Source organism: Dryobates pubescens, chromosome 14 (assembly GCF_014839835.1).
Source record: "Dryobates pubescens isolate bDryPub1 chromosome 14, bDryPub1.pri, whole genome shotgun sequence".
NCBI lineage: Eukaryota > Metazoa > Chordata > Aves > Piciformes > Picidae > Dryobates > Dryobates pubescens.
The window spans coordinates 7,876,096-7,892,616 of record NC_071625.1 but is presented as its reverse complement, the minus strand read 5'-3'; the positions used below and the strand labels follow the sequence as shown (position 1 = coordinate 7,892,616).

Here is a 16,521-nt window from a genome sequence, read left to right as displayed (position 1 = left end):
AGCTTACAACAAAACACAACAAGAAGCCCCAACTTTTCTTACCTTGCTGGAGGCACATCAATGTTTGAAGAAACAACCTTGCGCTTCTGTTCCAGAAGACAAACAGAACGAGTGTTTTCCTTTTCATACTCATGAGCTCTGTTGGGTTTTTTGGTCTCTGCTGTTTTTAAATCTTCCTCCTTTGTGGCAAACAGGAGAAACTGTTGGTCTGGCAGTTTTTGACTGATGTCACCTTTTACATCCTCCTGTTGAAATGCAGGGAAGGTCATTTCCCGCTTGATGCTGGCTGCCTGTAAAATTAAAAGCAATTATTAATTTTCATCTAATTCTCTTAAAATGTGGGGGTGGGGTGGGGGGGTGAACCCCAATACCCACAGGCATTTGCTTCTAATTAGCTCTTTGACTCAGAGAACACCATTTATTTGCCCTTCATAAATTCTGAAACTGCCATTAAATCGCTCAACAGTGTTGAAGACTCTCCAGGAAAATCAGCAATTCCTGTGCATTTGATAAAGCAATCAGTTACCTCTTAATGTTAAATCAAAAAGGGAATAGGAATCTCAGAAAGCACACAGCACATACAGAATCTATTGAATGTACACCCATCTGTGCTGCCTAACTATGCAGCAACTGTGCAAAAGGAATCCTAGCTGCCCTCCTCCTAAAACATCAGGAGAAAAAGGCAGAATTTAGCCAGATAAAAGGCAACCAAGAAATTAAAGTGTTTCCAACAGCCACTTAGTAGTACTTGAGTATTTTGCATTTACAAAGAGGGTTTCACAGCAGGCATAAAAATATTCCACTCTGATTCAACTAAGGTGCCAGAAGGCAAAGCGGAGCAAGTGATGCTGGCACGATCTCCACAAGGAGCCTGGCCAGCTCCACCACTCATGGCCAGTGGTGAGGAGCATGGACACTCATAGGACCAGGACCAGGTTGCCTCTTAGGCTGCCAGCACTTCCCAGATCTTCTGGCCTGCTTCTTCCCATAAGCAAAGACTTCCCAAGCAAAGAGATACCTTAACAAACATGCTACCTCTCCAGAGTACGTGTTGGTGCAAATTACTGCAACGCTGCAGTGAAGAACATAGAAAGCCAACAGAACCAAACCACTCCACTTTTCCAGCATGTAGAACAAAGCCCAGGATTTCCATTTTAGCTCTGAAACACCATGCCCCAGCCAGGTGGGCTTCCTTAGCTCCATGAGGGCAGACCTGTCTCATATACTGTTGTGAGTCTCTTCTCCTGCCATTCAAGCTCCTCCAGCTCCATAATTTCACCACAGGAAAAATGGTTTCCTTAGTTTATGGGACTGTTACAGAGTTTCAGCAGGCATCTTGTGCCATACGTTATTAAGTTTTCTTTACAGATATAAATAGCCCCACAAAAGGTTGCACCCTCAGAGTACAGCTGTACAAATAAAGCCCAAACCAGAAGGAGCAGAATGCTTGCACTGTGACACCAGATAACCTATGCAGTTCAAGTAAATTCAGATAACAGCTTGGGGTTTGTGTGTCTATGTCCCATAATTAATACCCAGTCCATGTAAACCTGTGGAGGCGAAGAATGGCAAAAAAACACAGAAGGAAGTGCTCAGAATTGTCAGATCCTTTGGCTAACTGGCCAGAAACAGCAGAAGGCCAACTCCAATGCTTGGACAGAACCTTTTCCTTTCCTTCAGTTTTTAACTGATGTTTGGAAACATTGACCTCTTTTTAAACTCTCCCTCGAGGGCAACCACAGAAAAAGAATCTTTTCTGCTTTAAAAGCAGGTGATCCTAAGAGAAAGCAAAGAGCTTCCCTTGGTGGCCATTGTCTGATAGCTTTCTCCTGCTCCACAGGCAGTGTACCTATTTTAATTCATCCATTTCCACTGATCCATCTAGAAGGGTACAGGCTCTTCTGCTGCAAATCCAACCACCTACGCAAGCAGATGTTGGTGTGGGGAGCACCAAGGGCCACAGTCACTCAACTGATCAGGCTCTGGCTTTGTGGCAACACACACCAATTAGCTACCAGGAGCCCTCTGCTCTTGAGCTATGCTTCACCATCACTCACAGTTTGGAGATAATATGGACAATTTCCACTGTATCCTTCCAGATAAGTTAGCTGTTCTGTCATAGCTTATCAGGAGCTACTTTTTATCAAAGATCCTTCATATTCTTTTAACCCCTTTGAGGCTTGTGGTGGTCCTTTAAGTCCGTAACATGTTCCAGCAAAACTTTTGTGGAATGTCTAGTGCAAGCAGAGACAGTCTGTCTTGCAGACAGCCAGACATTAGCACCAGAATACCAATTTATTTCGGCTTACTTCCAATACTCCAATTTTCTCTCTCCTTAGCTGTTCTGAAACTCATTGCTATGTTGTTCCCTAATGCTTTGGCTTCTCTTGTCAAATCACACCTCTGTATTTGCCACCCTTTTGCCTCCAGTATCAAATGTTGGTAAAAGCTTACAGAGCTTGTTCCATGAACTTGAATAATCCTTGCTCATGCAAGCCATTTTCCAACAGGCTCACTGATTCTCTATGTAATTCATTATTTTCACCTTTAAGCCATTAGCAACCCTCACCTTACTTTCCAGTGAGTCCTGCACAACCTGGCCTCAGGCAACCAGCACTGCTTGGAGGCTCAGTCACTGAGGTGGGAGTTGTAAACCATCTGCAAACTGATAAAAACCCTAGCTTTGTTTCTGTCTGCAGTTGCCCTCACCTGCCTTTGACAACTCTGCATCACTGGGCAAGGGAAACTCAATGCACCGCTGCTTGGAAACACCAGAATTAGCTGCACCTTCCCACTGGGGCTCAGCTCTGCCTCTGCCAAATGCTGTGGGGTCTGACCTGGCTTCACCTCCTGAAGCAAGCACTAGCCTTTTACACTTTCTCCTCTGTTTTCAACACTTAATAGCATGACCTTTTCCAGGAACCTCTTTGAAGGGTCAGAGAGCAGTCGTTTAGAGCTATGCTTCCTCACTGAGCACAGCACAGCATGCTGTGACAGCCCAAAACAGATGCCAGGGACCCTGGTAATCTTCCTGCAATTTCTTGCTTTGGATTCTGAACAGAAACTTTATTAAACAAGAAAAAAATAAAAAGGAAAATGTTTCAGTTTTTGCTTTCAAGCTGTCAAGACAGTGGTATGTATTTAGGTTGAGGGGGTTACTTTTAAGTTAAAGTTCTTGCTTGATTCATTATTATTAGCAGACGAAGTTCAATGCTCCACGTGACAGCCAAATGATTACCACAGTCACTATTTTCAGCACTATAATAATAACAATTTTCCATTTCAAAAGCCATCTTAACCTGCTTATGGAAACTTTTATTTGGTGGTATCTTGCCACAACTGTACTGTGTCCAGTTCTGGGCCCCTCAGTTTAGGAAGGATGTTGACTTGCTGGAGCGTATCCAGAGAAGGGCAACAGAGTTGATGAGGGGTTTGGAACACAAGCCCTATGAGGAGAGGCTGAGGGAGCTGGGGTTGCTTAGCCTGGAGAAGAGGAGACTCAGGGCAGACCTTATTGCTCTCTGCAACTACCTTAAGGGAGGTTGTAGACAGGCAGAGGTTGGTCTCTTCTCCCAGGCAACCAGCACCAGAACAAGAGGACACAGTCTCAAGCTGTGCCAGGGGAGGTTTAGGCTGGATGTTAGGCGGAAGTTCTACACAGAGAGAGTGATTGCCCATTGGAATGGGCTGCCCGGGGAGGTGGTGGAGTCACCATCACTGGAGGTGTTCAGGAGGAGACTTGATAGGGTGCTTGGTTGCATGGTTTAGTTGATTTGGTGGTGTTGGATAATAGGTGGTTGGATATGATGATCTTGAAGGTCTCTTCCAACCTGGTTTATTCTATTCTATTCTACTCTACTCTACTCTACTCTATTCTATTCTATTCTAACCAAGTGCCAGCCCTGAAGCCCTGCAAGACCATGCACTGCAATGAAAGTCCTGCCCAAACTGAAGTAGCCTCAATACTTACACAAAGTTTGAGAAATTCAGAGTCATTTAAATTTCCTCTTTAGGGAGAATAAGCAGACTGCAATTTTTCAATACTTCAGGCCTTAACTTAGCTGCAATCAATTTTTGTTAAGCCCAAAGCCACATCCTGATAAGATGCTCAGGTTGCAGTCAAACATCACTCTTCTCCAATTTCAGTTAAAATTCAGCTTGGAATTTCAGTTAAAATTCAGCTGCCCTAAGCAGCAAAAAAAGATATTGATCGAGCAGACAGCTCAAGTATTGAACTGCTTAGTCAAAGGATCAGCAAACACTAGAATAAGCAGACCTATCACATTTATATGTAAATGCAGAGACTTGCATTTGAGAGACTCTATATGTCATCTCTTTGACTGCCACCTGACTGGGCTTGAGCACCTTGCCTTGCTTCTGGTGCACTGCTGCTAAAAAAACTTTCAAATGCTTTACGAGCATTTAACAGGCATTAAGATGTGTGGGTTTTGAGCACAAGGGAAAGTATTAACCACCCAGAACACTGGTATCCTCTACCTGTATGTGACTTCCTTGGAGTACTGTGTCCAGCTATGGGATCCCCAACACAGGAGAGGCATAGGCCTCCTGAATTGGGTCGAGAGGAGAGCCACAAAGATGATTAGGGGGCTGGAGCACTTCTCCTGTGAACACAGGCTGGAAGAACTGGGGCTGTTCAGCCTGGAGAAGGCTCTGGGGAGACCCTATAGCTGCATTCCAGTATCTAAAGGGGACCTAGGGGAAGGCTGAGGAGGGACCGTTCAGAAGGGTTCATAGAGACAGGATGAGGGGCAATGGTTCAAAGCTGGAGCAGGGTAGATTTAGGCTGGACATCAGGGGGAAGTGCTGAAATACTGGAACAGGCTGCCCAGGGAGGTGGTTGAGGCCTGGTCTCTGGAGACATTTGAGATCAGACTCAATGTGGCCCTGGGCAGCCTGATGTAGTTGGAGGTGTCACTGCAGGGGGGTTGGTGCCATGGTTTAGTTGATTAGATAGTGTTGGATGATAGGTTGGACTCAATGATCTCAAAGGTCTCTTCCAACCTGGTCTGTTCTGTTCTATTCTATTCTATTCTATTCAAAAGTTCAGAGCAAAACACAGCAAGCAGCAATGAGGAATACCCAAACTTATTATCAAGATAACATCATGCAAGTAAAAAATATTGAAAATAAATCCCTGGAGGTTAAAAAGAAACAGAAAAAGAAAAAAGAAAAAAGGTTTTGGTTTACTTCTATTACTTTGTGCTATTTCCAGTTCAAGTTCCCATAACAGAGTTTTTTTTTCAGGGAAAAAGGATCTGAATTTTGCCATCCCCAAAGAGCATCCTCACTGGAAGGAAAGAAGGCATTGCATTTGCATCTCGCCAGAAATCTCTATTCATACCAGAATACAAAGAGATAAGACAGATTCTCATCATGATGCTTGGAAATAATCTGCCTTGAATTTCAATGTATTATTACATTTTCTAGTATATTTTGCATTTAATTATTCACTTTGCCAGCAGTTGCTCATTACACATAAACCATGTCAATCTAATCACTCTAAGCATTTGTAAACTGCTGCTCTCTAACAATACAGAAGAGAGTGCATTTTAAGGGCACTCTAAGTGTTCTTTACAATATACAGTATGCATTAATCTATAGTAATGTATTATTCATTTTCAGCCAGGCTAGGACAAAGTCCCTGCCTTCACCATCTGACTGAACATACAAAACCATCCGTGGAATATAATTTCTAGGCATTAAAATACAAATCTAAACGTTTACTTTGCCTGGGCTCACACTGTGGTGTTAGGCAGCAGGAACTGGAGTCAGCAAGAAGTTTCTACCCTTTCATCACCACGTGTGTGTCAGCGCTTATCTGGCTAAATATAACCCGTCCACAAAACCCCTGCACCCCAGCACTAGGCTGAAGTGTTTCTGAGCTACACAACACCTAACACCACAGTGACAGAAACTTTTATTCTCACATCTGAAATTCAGAACCCATCCGAGGTGCCTGCTGAACTCCAAATAAGATGGCGGTCAAACTGTGACATCCGAAATTCTGCGCTGACTGGCACAAGAAGCTCAGGTGTTAAAGCTGGGCACAGAGGTGTAACTAAGGTTACAGAGAGTGAGCCTGATCATATGGCATTTTTAGGTCTAAACAAAAATGATTCAGAGATATTTGAGCCTTTTCCTCTCCACCACACAAACAAAGGAGCACTGGAACAGGCTGCCCGGGGAGGTGGTGGATTCTCCATCTCTGGAAACATTCAAACCCCACATGGATGAGTTCCTGTTTGGCCTTCTCTAGGTCAATCTGCCTTGGCAGGGAGGTTGGACTCAATGATGTCCAGAGGTCCCTTCTAGCCCCTGCAATTCTGTGAATATCTGTGTAAGGGATGAAGCTGTGAAAGTACAGCAGCTTCCTTTCCCATCCCAGATGCAGACATAGTAAGCTCCTTGAAGGAAACTCCATGACACGACTTCTAAGGTGCTCAGACACTAATTTCATGTGCAAATAAAGTATCTTTAATTGAAATTATTTCAAGACCATTGCTGATGATGTATGATAAGGTCCACTTGTTTCTTCTCATTTGCTAGTGATTTGGGATCAGTAAGGATAGCAGCATTTTCAGTGGCGTCATGACTTCTTGGATCATCTCACTCAGGCTCAAAAAAGCAAAGCTCCCAAAAATCAGATGACACAAGAGGCAGTGGGGAGCCCCATACAGTTAGTATAAGATTTTGGAACTGATGCCTTGCTTCTCCTCAGCAAGAAACCCTTGGTCACTTCCTCAGCATTTGAAAGCTTACCTCCTCTGCCTGGTTTGAGACATAGAACTAAGTATGTCTAGTGAAAAGAAAAAGAGATCAGCTTCTGTTTCAAGATCTCTTGCAAATAAGGTACAGAGAGGTGTGAGATTTCTAAGGTCAAAAGCAATCATGTGAGTTTGGAAGCAGTCAGCCAAGATGAGATGCTGCAGATCCTGGATCACTTAAAAGGATATGGAAATGTAATCCATTTGCCTTAACATCCTGGGAATAAAGAGACTTTGCTCTTTGTTTGTTTAAATGATGGAATTTCAGTGAAACTAAACCCAAGTAGTTCACAGATTTATCCAACTGTTAACTTCTGAATTAAAGAGGTACTGTGAACAAATGCTTCAAGGGCCAGCAAGATCCCTGAAGTCAAAAGCTAGGAGGAGAAACCAGAGAATCAGAATTAAGCACATATCTTCATCTCCTCTAACTGATCCCATGCCTGGAAGTAGGAAGCATGGAGCTTCAATGGACATTAACAAGCACAGTGTTGCCCCTACTTAAGAGATTCTTCCACATTATGCTCAGCTCCAAAGAGCTCCAAAGAGACTGAAGAATCTTTTATGAGGAAACACAGAGACCTGGGGTTTAGTCTGTAGAAGAGAAGGCTGAGAGGGGACCTTATCAATGTCTACAAATATCTGAAGGGTGGCTGTCAGGATGGAGCCATTCTCTTGTCAGTGATACCCAGTGAAAGGATGAGGAGCAATGGATGTAAACTCAATCACAGGAAATTCCGTCTCAACCTGAGAAAGAACTTTTTTACTGTGATGGTGCTGGAGCACTGCAGCAGGCTGCCCAGAGAGGTTGTGGAGCCTCCTTCTCTAGAGATCTTCAAATCAAAACCTGCCTAAATGTGTTCCTATTTGACCTGCCCTGAACTATCCTGCTTTGCAGGGGGGTTGGACTGGAGGTCCCTTCCAACCCCGACCATTGGAAATATGCACAGATAGATCAGGCTGGCTCAAATGTCTAGCTCTCCAGCTATATGAAGTCCAGTTTACAGGCAGTGATTATACAATCAGTTCTCTGTGCCAGCACAATGCAGGCACTGGCCACTATCTATTGAAGCAGTAAAAAACCTTTGAGTAACCATCCAGTCTTATGGTTCTGTGCATAATTGTACTTCCCATATAGAGTTCAAGTAACCTTTAATCCACTGGGTTTAAAACATATATTAGAGATCATAGAATCAATAAGGTTGGAAAAGATCACCAAGTCCAACCTGTCACCCAAGACCTCATGACTACTAAACCATGGCACCACATGCCATGTCCATTCCCCTCTTGAACACCTCCAGGGACGGTGACTCCACCACCTTCCCAGGCAGCACATTGCAATGGCTAACAACTCTCTCTGTGAAGAACTTTCTCCTCATGTCGAGATGGTGAACAAGCTGTGTAACTTCACACTTCACTATCTAATCATTGAGGCTTTTACCCTCCCTCTGATTCTGTGTTCAGTGATCAGAATGGTGTTCTAGACCCTGAAACAACACCTGAAATTATTAGGACCACTGTGGGAAGGCTTTAGGAGACTACTGGATTCATTCCAACCCCCTGAGGGGAGGTTGTAGCCAGGTGGGGGTTGGGCTCTTCTCCCAGGCAACCAGTGAGAGAAGGAGACACAGTCTCAAGCTGCACCAGGGGAAGTTTAGGCTGGAAGTGAGGAGAAAGTTCTTCCCGGAAAGAGTAATTGACCATTGGAATGTGCTGCCCAGGGAGGTGGTGGAGTCACCGACCCTGGAGGTGTTCAAACAGCCATGGTTTAGTAGTCAGGAGGTCTTGGGTGATAGGTTGGACTTGATGATCTTTGAGGTCTTTTCCAGCCTTATTGATTCTATGATTCTACTCTATTCTTTCAGTTACATGACTGAGCTGAACCCCCTCACCTGTTTAAATCAGCAGGACTTTTCCATCAACTTCAGGCGGCTCAGGGGTTTAGGGAACTCTGCTTCCTTATGTTTTGCACCAAGCCCAATTAAGAGAGCTGTATTTTTATCTGCAGTTCAAGCGCAGAAGTTGTTCGGTTTCCTGTCTTCATTAGTTTTGTTGTCAAACAACAACCACCACCCCCACACGTACTGCTTGATACAATGAGACAAACGGCACCGCAATCGGCCCTCGGGACCGGGAAGCTTGGCGCGGGGCCAGAGCGGCGAAAGCGATTCCATCACAGCTTGTTGAGCAAGAGCATTACATTCCTTGGTGCTCTCTTCTGCAACAGCTACAGTGAAAAATGTGGATGCAAGCTGGCGAAATTGATCACCACAGGAGCTAATGAACATCCTTTTGGATTCACTTTCTATTTCCTCTTCCATTTTAGCGAACAAACAAAAGCACCGGGACACTGAGAAGCGTTGCTCTCAGCCCACCAGGTTTCTGTAGCCTTTGGGGCCAGCCTCAAGCAGCAGAAATGGGCAAGCTGGTTGTGATTTTTTGAAATAAGCAATTCAATAAATCACTTGGAAGTGTTACAAAACCAATGGGCACACTGATTCTGAGGGGAAAGGAATAAAAAAGTACAGTTGCTTAACCCACAACAGCATTTACAGAACAGCTGCCAGACAGAACCTGCACGCTGCCCGTTGCCCAAGCAGCAAAGCTCCCATCTTTCAGGTGGCCAAGTCTAAGGCACTGATTTATCCCACCAGCTGCCAAGAGCCCTCTGGTGCTCTCTTATCACTGGAACTGCTAATCCAGCAGTTGGGAAACCACAGAGTAGGTGTCAAGGGTTCAAAGCTGATCTGCAGGACTGTTAGTCTTCTCAGAAGCAAGGCTGGAAGAGCAGAAGGTCAGGAGTAGCAGGGACAGGCCATGCATCTGCACTTAGCATAGGACACATTACAAACATTAATTATCACACCATGAAAACCACGTGCTCAAAACTTCATTTTCAGACACACACACACAAGTTAAGAAAAATAATAATCATTCTATTATCAGGGAGGAGGACCCTGGGAACTACAGGCTGGTCAGCCTCACCTTCATTCCTAGGAACATGATAGAGCAGCTAACCTCAAGAATATTTCAAGGCATATGAAGGACAAGAAAATCATTATGGCTTTATCAAGAGGAAGTTATGCTTGGCCAGCCTGACAAAACAACTAGCCTGGTAGGTGAAGCTCTCTTCATGTCCCTTCAGTGGACATTCTTTATTCTTCAGGAAGGCTTTTGATGCCATCTCCCCTAACACTCTCACAGACAAGCTGTTGATGTATGGGCTGAATGAGCAGGCAGTGAGGTGAGTTGGAAACTAGCTGAACAGACAACCCCACAGGGTTTGGATCATAGGCACAAAGTCTAGATGGAGGCCAGCAGATGGTAATGTACCCCAGGGGCCAACACGGGATCCAGCCTTATTCAAGATCTTCATTACTGATCTAGAGGATGGGACAGAGTGCATCCGCCACAAGTTTGCAGAAGGTGTAACACTGGGAGGAGTGTCTGATAGACCAGACAGTCATGCTGCCAACCAAAAGGGCACTGAAATGAGCCAACAGGACCCTCATGCAGTTCAGGAAGGGAAAATATGAAGACTGGCACCTGGAGAGGAAGAACCCCAGCACCACACATGCTGGGGACTACCTGGTTGGAAAAGGGGCTACCAGCTTAGCGGAAAAGGCATCTGGGTGGAAACCAAGTTGAATTCAAGGCACCTATATGGCCTTGTGGCAAAGAAGATGAATGATGTCCTGGGCTGCACTAGACAAAGTATTGTCAGCAGGTAGAAGGAGGTGATCCTGCCCCTCCACCAGGCACTGGTGAGGCCACACCTGAAATGCTGGCACACCTCTGGGGAGGAGAGCCATGGGCATACTGAGAGGGAGTCCAGCAAAGGGCCACCAGGATGATTAAGGGACTGGAGCACATCTCCCATGAGGAAAGCCTGAGAGAGCTGGGACTGCTCAGCCTGGAGAAGAGAAGGCTCAGGGGGTCTCTCATCAATGTCTACAAATACTTGAAGGGAGGGAGCAAAGAGGACAGAGCCAGGCTCTTTTCAGTGGTGCCCAGTGACAGGACAGGAGGCAGTGAGCACACATCAAAACATCAGCTTCCCTCTGAACATCAGGAAACACTTTTTCACTGTGAGGGTGACCAAGCACTGGCACAGGTTGCCCAGGGAGGTTGTGGAGTCTCTCTTCTTAATTAACCCCAGCATGGTACTAATGTGGCCACCTGTGGTAGTCAAACAGAGTTCCATACAAAAGATGAAATAAACAGGACTGAAAATTAATCCACCCTGCAAGACAAATGACTGACAATGACACTATTTATTATTTTTCATCTAACTTCCAATGGCTGGAAAACTAGATGCAGCCAAAGCAGCAAGTGTGGGTTACAAAGGAAGAGGCTCCCATGCAGAATGAGTCTTGTATGACCAGCACCCTGGTGTTCATTGTGCCCCTGTTCAGATGAAGGAACTAGCTCTGACAAATGAAGAAACCTCAGCAATGCTCACCAAAGCCTTGGAGGCTCTCAAAGTCTCTCTGGCTGTCCTGCCATTATCCATCATGTGTCCAGTTCTGGGCCCCTCAGTTTAGGAAAGATGTTGACTTGCTGGAACGTGTCCAGAGAAGGGCAACAAGCTGGTGAGAGGTCTGGAGCACAAGCCCTGTGAGGAGAGTCTGAGGGAGCTGGGGTTGAAATTCCCTTGCAAGTCATGTGATGTATCAAAGGTGTTCCATGGAAGTGACTTTGTGCAGACCTTGCAAAAACCTCCAGCTTTAGCTGGAGTCCACCCAAGGGCACAGACATCAAGGGTAGGTGGTGCATTGTCTGTACCTGTACCACATACCAAACCACTGCATGCTGCTTTTTAATTGCATTATCTGGGTAGAGCATAAAACAAAACCAGCACCTAGACAACTCTGCTTTCAATCTGATTAAATTCTGAAGCTCTTCAGGATGTCTCTTCTTCTGAAGGGTATTGGACACTACAAGTTTATGCCTTCTCTCAGCAGTGGACAAATCTTCAAGATGCTTTGCTCTCAGACCCCAGCTCAGAAGGCCAGGTCCGGGAGTCAAATGCTACTGACCCCATGGCAGTTCTCCACTAGGCAGAAATCCCCTTTGGCAAGCTACAGCCAAATCATGCCAGTCCTACCACTCTCCCAGTGACCCACCTACCCTATCAGCAGTTTTGCAGTTGGACCTCTGCATTCATTTTCACTTTTTCACATTCAATCTCTTGCTTTTAAAGTACTTGAAAGAAGCTTTAGGTGAAGCTTTACATGCTCCTACACTAACAATTTCTAAATACAAAGAAACCAAAGACAGTTTCTTTGAAGAGTTAAATAATTGTTTTCATAGCTCACAGTACTCAAAAGTAGAAACAGTGAAAGCAAGAACCCAGCACATCGTGATGGTTGGAAGTATGCCTGCACAGGATGTAAACATCTACCTTCACCTGGTTACTGAAGATGACTTGAGAGTTTATTATGTACACTAATGGCTATTACACCACTGACCTCATCCATGAGGCAATTTACTGTCCAGGGAAGCAAATACATGCAAGCACAATGTTCTTATATGCACATATAGTCTGAAGTACAAGGTAGAAATATCAGTAACCTTTACTTACATTAACAGACCTACCACTTGAAAGCATGTTGAGGTCTGACAAAGACACCAGAACACTCAGAAGAGCCATGTTACATGCAGATTATAGCTCTGTAATCATAGAATGGTTTGGGTTGGAAGAGACCATAAAGATCATCTAGTTCCAACCCTCTGCCATGGACAGGGATACCTCCTACTAGGTCAGGTTGCTCAAAGCCTCATTCAGGCTTAGACCAGTTGACATTTCAGACTGTTGTGCTCCATTTGAGAATTTCACACTTTGTTTCTTGTGTGGCACACAGGAAGTTTTGCTGAGCCTCCTCTACCACCTGGAGTTTTGATCTGACATAGAGACTGATGGGACTAGAAGCCCATTACAGTGCCCTTTATCTTTAAGCTGCCAGTCAAGTGTCAAAAGATTTCTGTAGGAATAAGTTGTCCCAGCCTGTCAGGCCTCAGTAGCATGGCCAGTTTGACCCAGCCAGACCATAATTACATCTGTTTTTGAGGGCCTCACTGAAGAGCTACAGGGACTGGGTCCAATGACCCAACTAGGTCAGGTTTATCCTGTCATTGTTACAACAAACTTGCTCTGAAGCAGTCTGGGGTTAACTGCATTTCATAGAATCATAGAATGGTCTGGGCCAGAAGGCACCTCCAAAGGTCATCTAGTCCAACCTCCCTGCAGTCAGCAGGGACATCCCCAGTTAGATCAGGCTGCCCAGGGCCTTGTTGAGTCTTACCTTGAATATTTCCAGGGAAGAGGCCTCAACCACCTCCCTGGGCAACCTCTTCCAGTGTTCAACTGCCCTCACAGTAAAGAACTTGTTCCTAATCTACTCCTCTGCAGCTTAAAGCCACTGCCCCTTGTCCTGTCACTGCAGGCCATGGTAAACAGTCTCTCGCCATCCCTCCTGTAGGCCCCCCTGAGGTACTGCTACTAGGTCTCCTTGGAGTCTACTCTTCTCCAGGCTGAACACCCCCAGCTCCCTCAGCCTGTCCTCGTAGCAGAGGTGCTCCAAGCCCCTGATCACTCTCATGGCCCTTCTCTGGACCTGCTCCATCAGATCCATGTCCTTTCTATATTGAGGGCTCCAGACCTGCACACAGTACTCCAGGTGAGGCCTCACCAGAGCAAAGTAGCAGAATCACCTCTCTGGATCTGCTGGCAATGCTGCTTTGGATGCAGCTCAGGATGTGATTTGCCTTCTGGGCTGCAAGCTCACACTGCCTGCTCATGTCCAGCTTCTCATGCATGAGCACCCCCAAGTCCTTTTCATCAGGGCTGCTTTCTAACATCTCATGCCCCTGTCTATACTGATAGTGAGGATTGTTCTGGGCCAGGTGCAGAACTTTGCACTTGCTGTTATTGAGCCTCAGCTCTCCAGCCTGTCTATGTCCCTTGCTGTTATCGAGCCTCAGCTCTCCAGCCTGTCTATGTCCCTCTGGATGACATCCCATCCCACTGGTGTATCAACACCACTACTCAGCTTGGTATCAGCTGCAAACTTGCTGGTGGTGCACTCGATCTCACCGTCTGTGTCACTGATAACAATATTAAACAGCACAGGTTCAGTAGGGACCCCTGAGGGATACCACTTGTCACTGCTCTCCATCTGGACTTCAAGCCATTGAACATCCTCTGGATGTGACCATCCAGCCAATTTCTTATCCACTGTAGACTGTTGTCTACCCATCAAATCTGTATCCCACCAATGTGGCTAGCAGGATGTTGTGGGAGACCATGTCAAGGACCTTACAGAAGTCCAGATAGAGCACATCCATAGGTCGTTTCTTATCTACTGACACAGTCATTCTATCATAGAAGGCCACGAAGTTAGTCAGGCAGGGCCTGTCCCCAGTAAAGCCACACTGGCTGTCCTGAATTGTCTCCCTGTCCTCCATGTGCCTCAGCATTGCATCTAGGAGGATCTGCTCCACGACCTTCCCAGGCAGGGAGGTGAGGCTGACGGGTCGGTAGTTCCCAGGGTCCTCCTTTCTACCCTTTTTAAAAAGGGCTGTGATGTTTCCTTTCCTCCAGCCTGCAGGGACTTCACCTGACTTTTCAGATACCATGGAGAGTGGCTGCATACATCACGGAGAGCAGCTGCATTTCTGCTGCTGCTCTCCATAAAGAATTGTTTTGTTGGGTGCTGGGTTTAGTTTCCTCTTATTTTAATTTTTCCTTCTGTGGATACAGGGAAAACCTCACTGGCAATATGGCACTGCTACCAGGCCAACCCTGATCTCTTGTTAAGAAGCATCACATTTAAAAAAAGAAAAAAAATCAATCCAAACAGGTACCCTTTAAACTTTCATACACCTTTACTTTCCACAACCAGTACATATTTTTCACATGAATCCTCCACAGACCTACACACAGACTTAACCCTACTATCTGGGTTATCTCATGAAAAAAATAATTACAGAAAACCCCTCATGATAACATAATTAAGCCTCAGCCGCGGGATCTCAGACAGCGAGGGCGTTCAGCAGGTTGCTCTGAACATCCCGAATTCAGGGCACTACCCGAGCAGGCTGGGATGGGGTCTGCATCGAGCTTCTGCGCAGTACAGCTGCAGCCAGGAACTTCTCACAAATAGCCCACCCAGGTCTCCTTATCGCGGCCACCCCCAGCGCCCTGCACAGCACCGCGTAAGCTGCACACCCCGCGGGCACGACTCTCGTCTCAAAGCCCTGTGCAAACGGCCGCGCTGAGCATCCTTGGCCGCCCCTGCCCTGCCGCCGCACACGCTGCCCGGGTTCGTCTGTATGCCCAGTACTCGGACTACTTCAGTTACCGGCGACTCCTCACACACGCCTCCTTTTAGCCGCCCCCGGGGCTCCGGAGCTCCCGGAGCCAGCCGACGCCTTCCCGGCGGGCCGCAGCGGGCACCGGCTTCCTCAGGGACTTGTTGAACGAGGGCCCGGCCCCACCGCAGAGCACCCCGGCCGTGCCAGGGGCCGCCCCGCCGCCAGCCGCAGGCCGTCCAAGCCGGGGCGGGCCATACCGGCCGGCCCCAGCACTCACCCGGCGCAGCGCAGGGCACCGACCCGCCCGGCCTGCCCCGCCCCGCCGGCCCAGCACCCCAGCCCGGGCCCCTTCGCTGGCACCACGCCGGGCCGGACCGGGTGGCTGCCGCCACCGCTCCGCTCCCCGCCCTCCCGGGACGCACCTTCAGGCACCCCCGCACAGGGCCCTTGCCGTGGCCGGTCAGCGTCGGGGGGGGACTCCCCAGGCCGCCCTCCTCCTCCTCTTCTTCCTCTTCCACCTCCACCACCACGTCCTCGTCTTCGTCCTCCTCCTCCAGCGCCGCGGCGGAGCCCTCCCGCAGGGGCGGCCTCCAGGCGCTCTCGGGCTTGGTGGGCCGGACCCCGTCCGCCTGCGCGGCCGCCGGCCCGGCGCTCAGCCGCCGGCTGCCCATGCTGGAGCGCTTGGCCAAGCGCCGCGCCTGCATGGTGCCTCCGCCCGCCCGGCCCGGCCCGCCTCCCGCCGCGCTCAGCCCCTGCCGCGGGCAGCGGCCCCGCCGCGGGCGCGCAGCGGCAGCGCCGAGCCCAAGGGGCGGCGGCGCTCACCGGGGGAAGGCAGTGGGTGTGTGCGGCGGGCGCGCCGCGGCCATGGGGGCCCGCGGGCGGGGCGAGGTGGGCCCGGTGCCGGTGCGGTTGCCCCGCCGCCCTCCCCCTCCTCCTCCTCCTCCGCTGGCCTGTCCCCCCGGCCCGGCTGTCGGGCGCGGCACGGGGTCCGCTCCCGCTCACCCTTCCTCGCCGCCGCCGGTTCCCGGCACCAAAACCCGGACTGGATTCCCGCCGGCCGCGGCTCCGCCAAGCGCTGCGCGGGGCGGCCGGGCCCGTGCTGCCTCTGCCCACAGCCGCGGGAGAATTTCCCTGTGGAGCGCAGCCGACCCCCGCCGCCCACCTGCATGCCCCCGGTACGCCGCGGGGGAGCGGGGTGCCGGTGCGGTCCGCCCCGCCGGCACTCCCCCGCCGACATTCAGTCTGTTCAAACGGCAGGAGGGTAGCGGCAGGCACCATTTAAGTATGTTACAGGCATCTATACCGTTTATTAAAGCCTCCTGTTACACTCTTACAGTTCATCTTGCGACATGCTTTCCCTAACCTTTTCCTCTACAAGTAAATTCCCAGCCTGCATTTACAGGCTTGTTTTGAGCCATAC

The 16,521-nt window shown here is 48.3% G+C and overlaps 1 protein-coding gene across 2 annotated transcripts in view; it reads right to left on the bottom strand.

Moving 5' to 3' along the window:
* ZNF704 (zinc finger protein 704) overlaps positions 1-16,039 on the bottom strand; it is a 70,177-nt gene extending 54,138 nt beyond the window's left edge. For both annotated transcript variants that reach the window (XM_054167482.1, XM_054167483.1), the window contains exons 1-2: positions 15,524-16,039; positions 43-290 (exon numbers count right to left, since the gene is read on the bottom strand). In XM_054167482.1, coding sequence (XP_054023457.1) covers positions 43-290; positions 15,524-15,805 — 530 coding nt within the window. In that variant the 5' untranslated portion in view covers positions 15,806-16,039. The remainder of the gene's footprint in view (positions 1-42; positions 291-15,523) is intronic.
* Between the last annotated feature and the right edge of the window lie 482 nt (positions 16,040-16,521).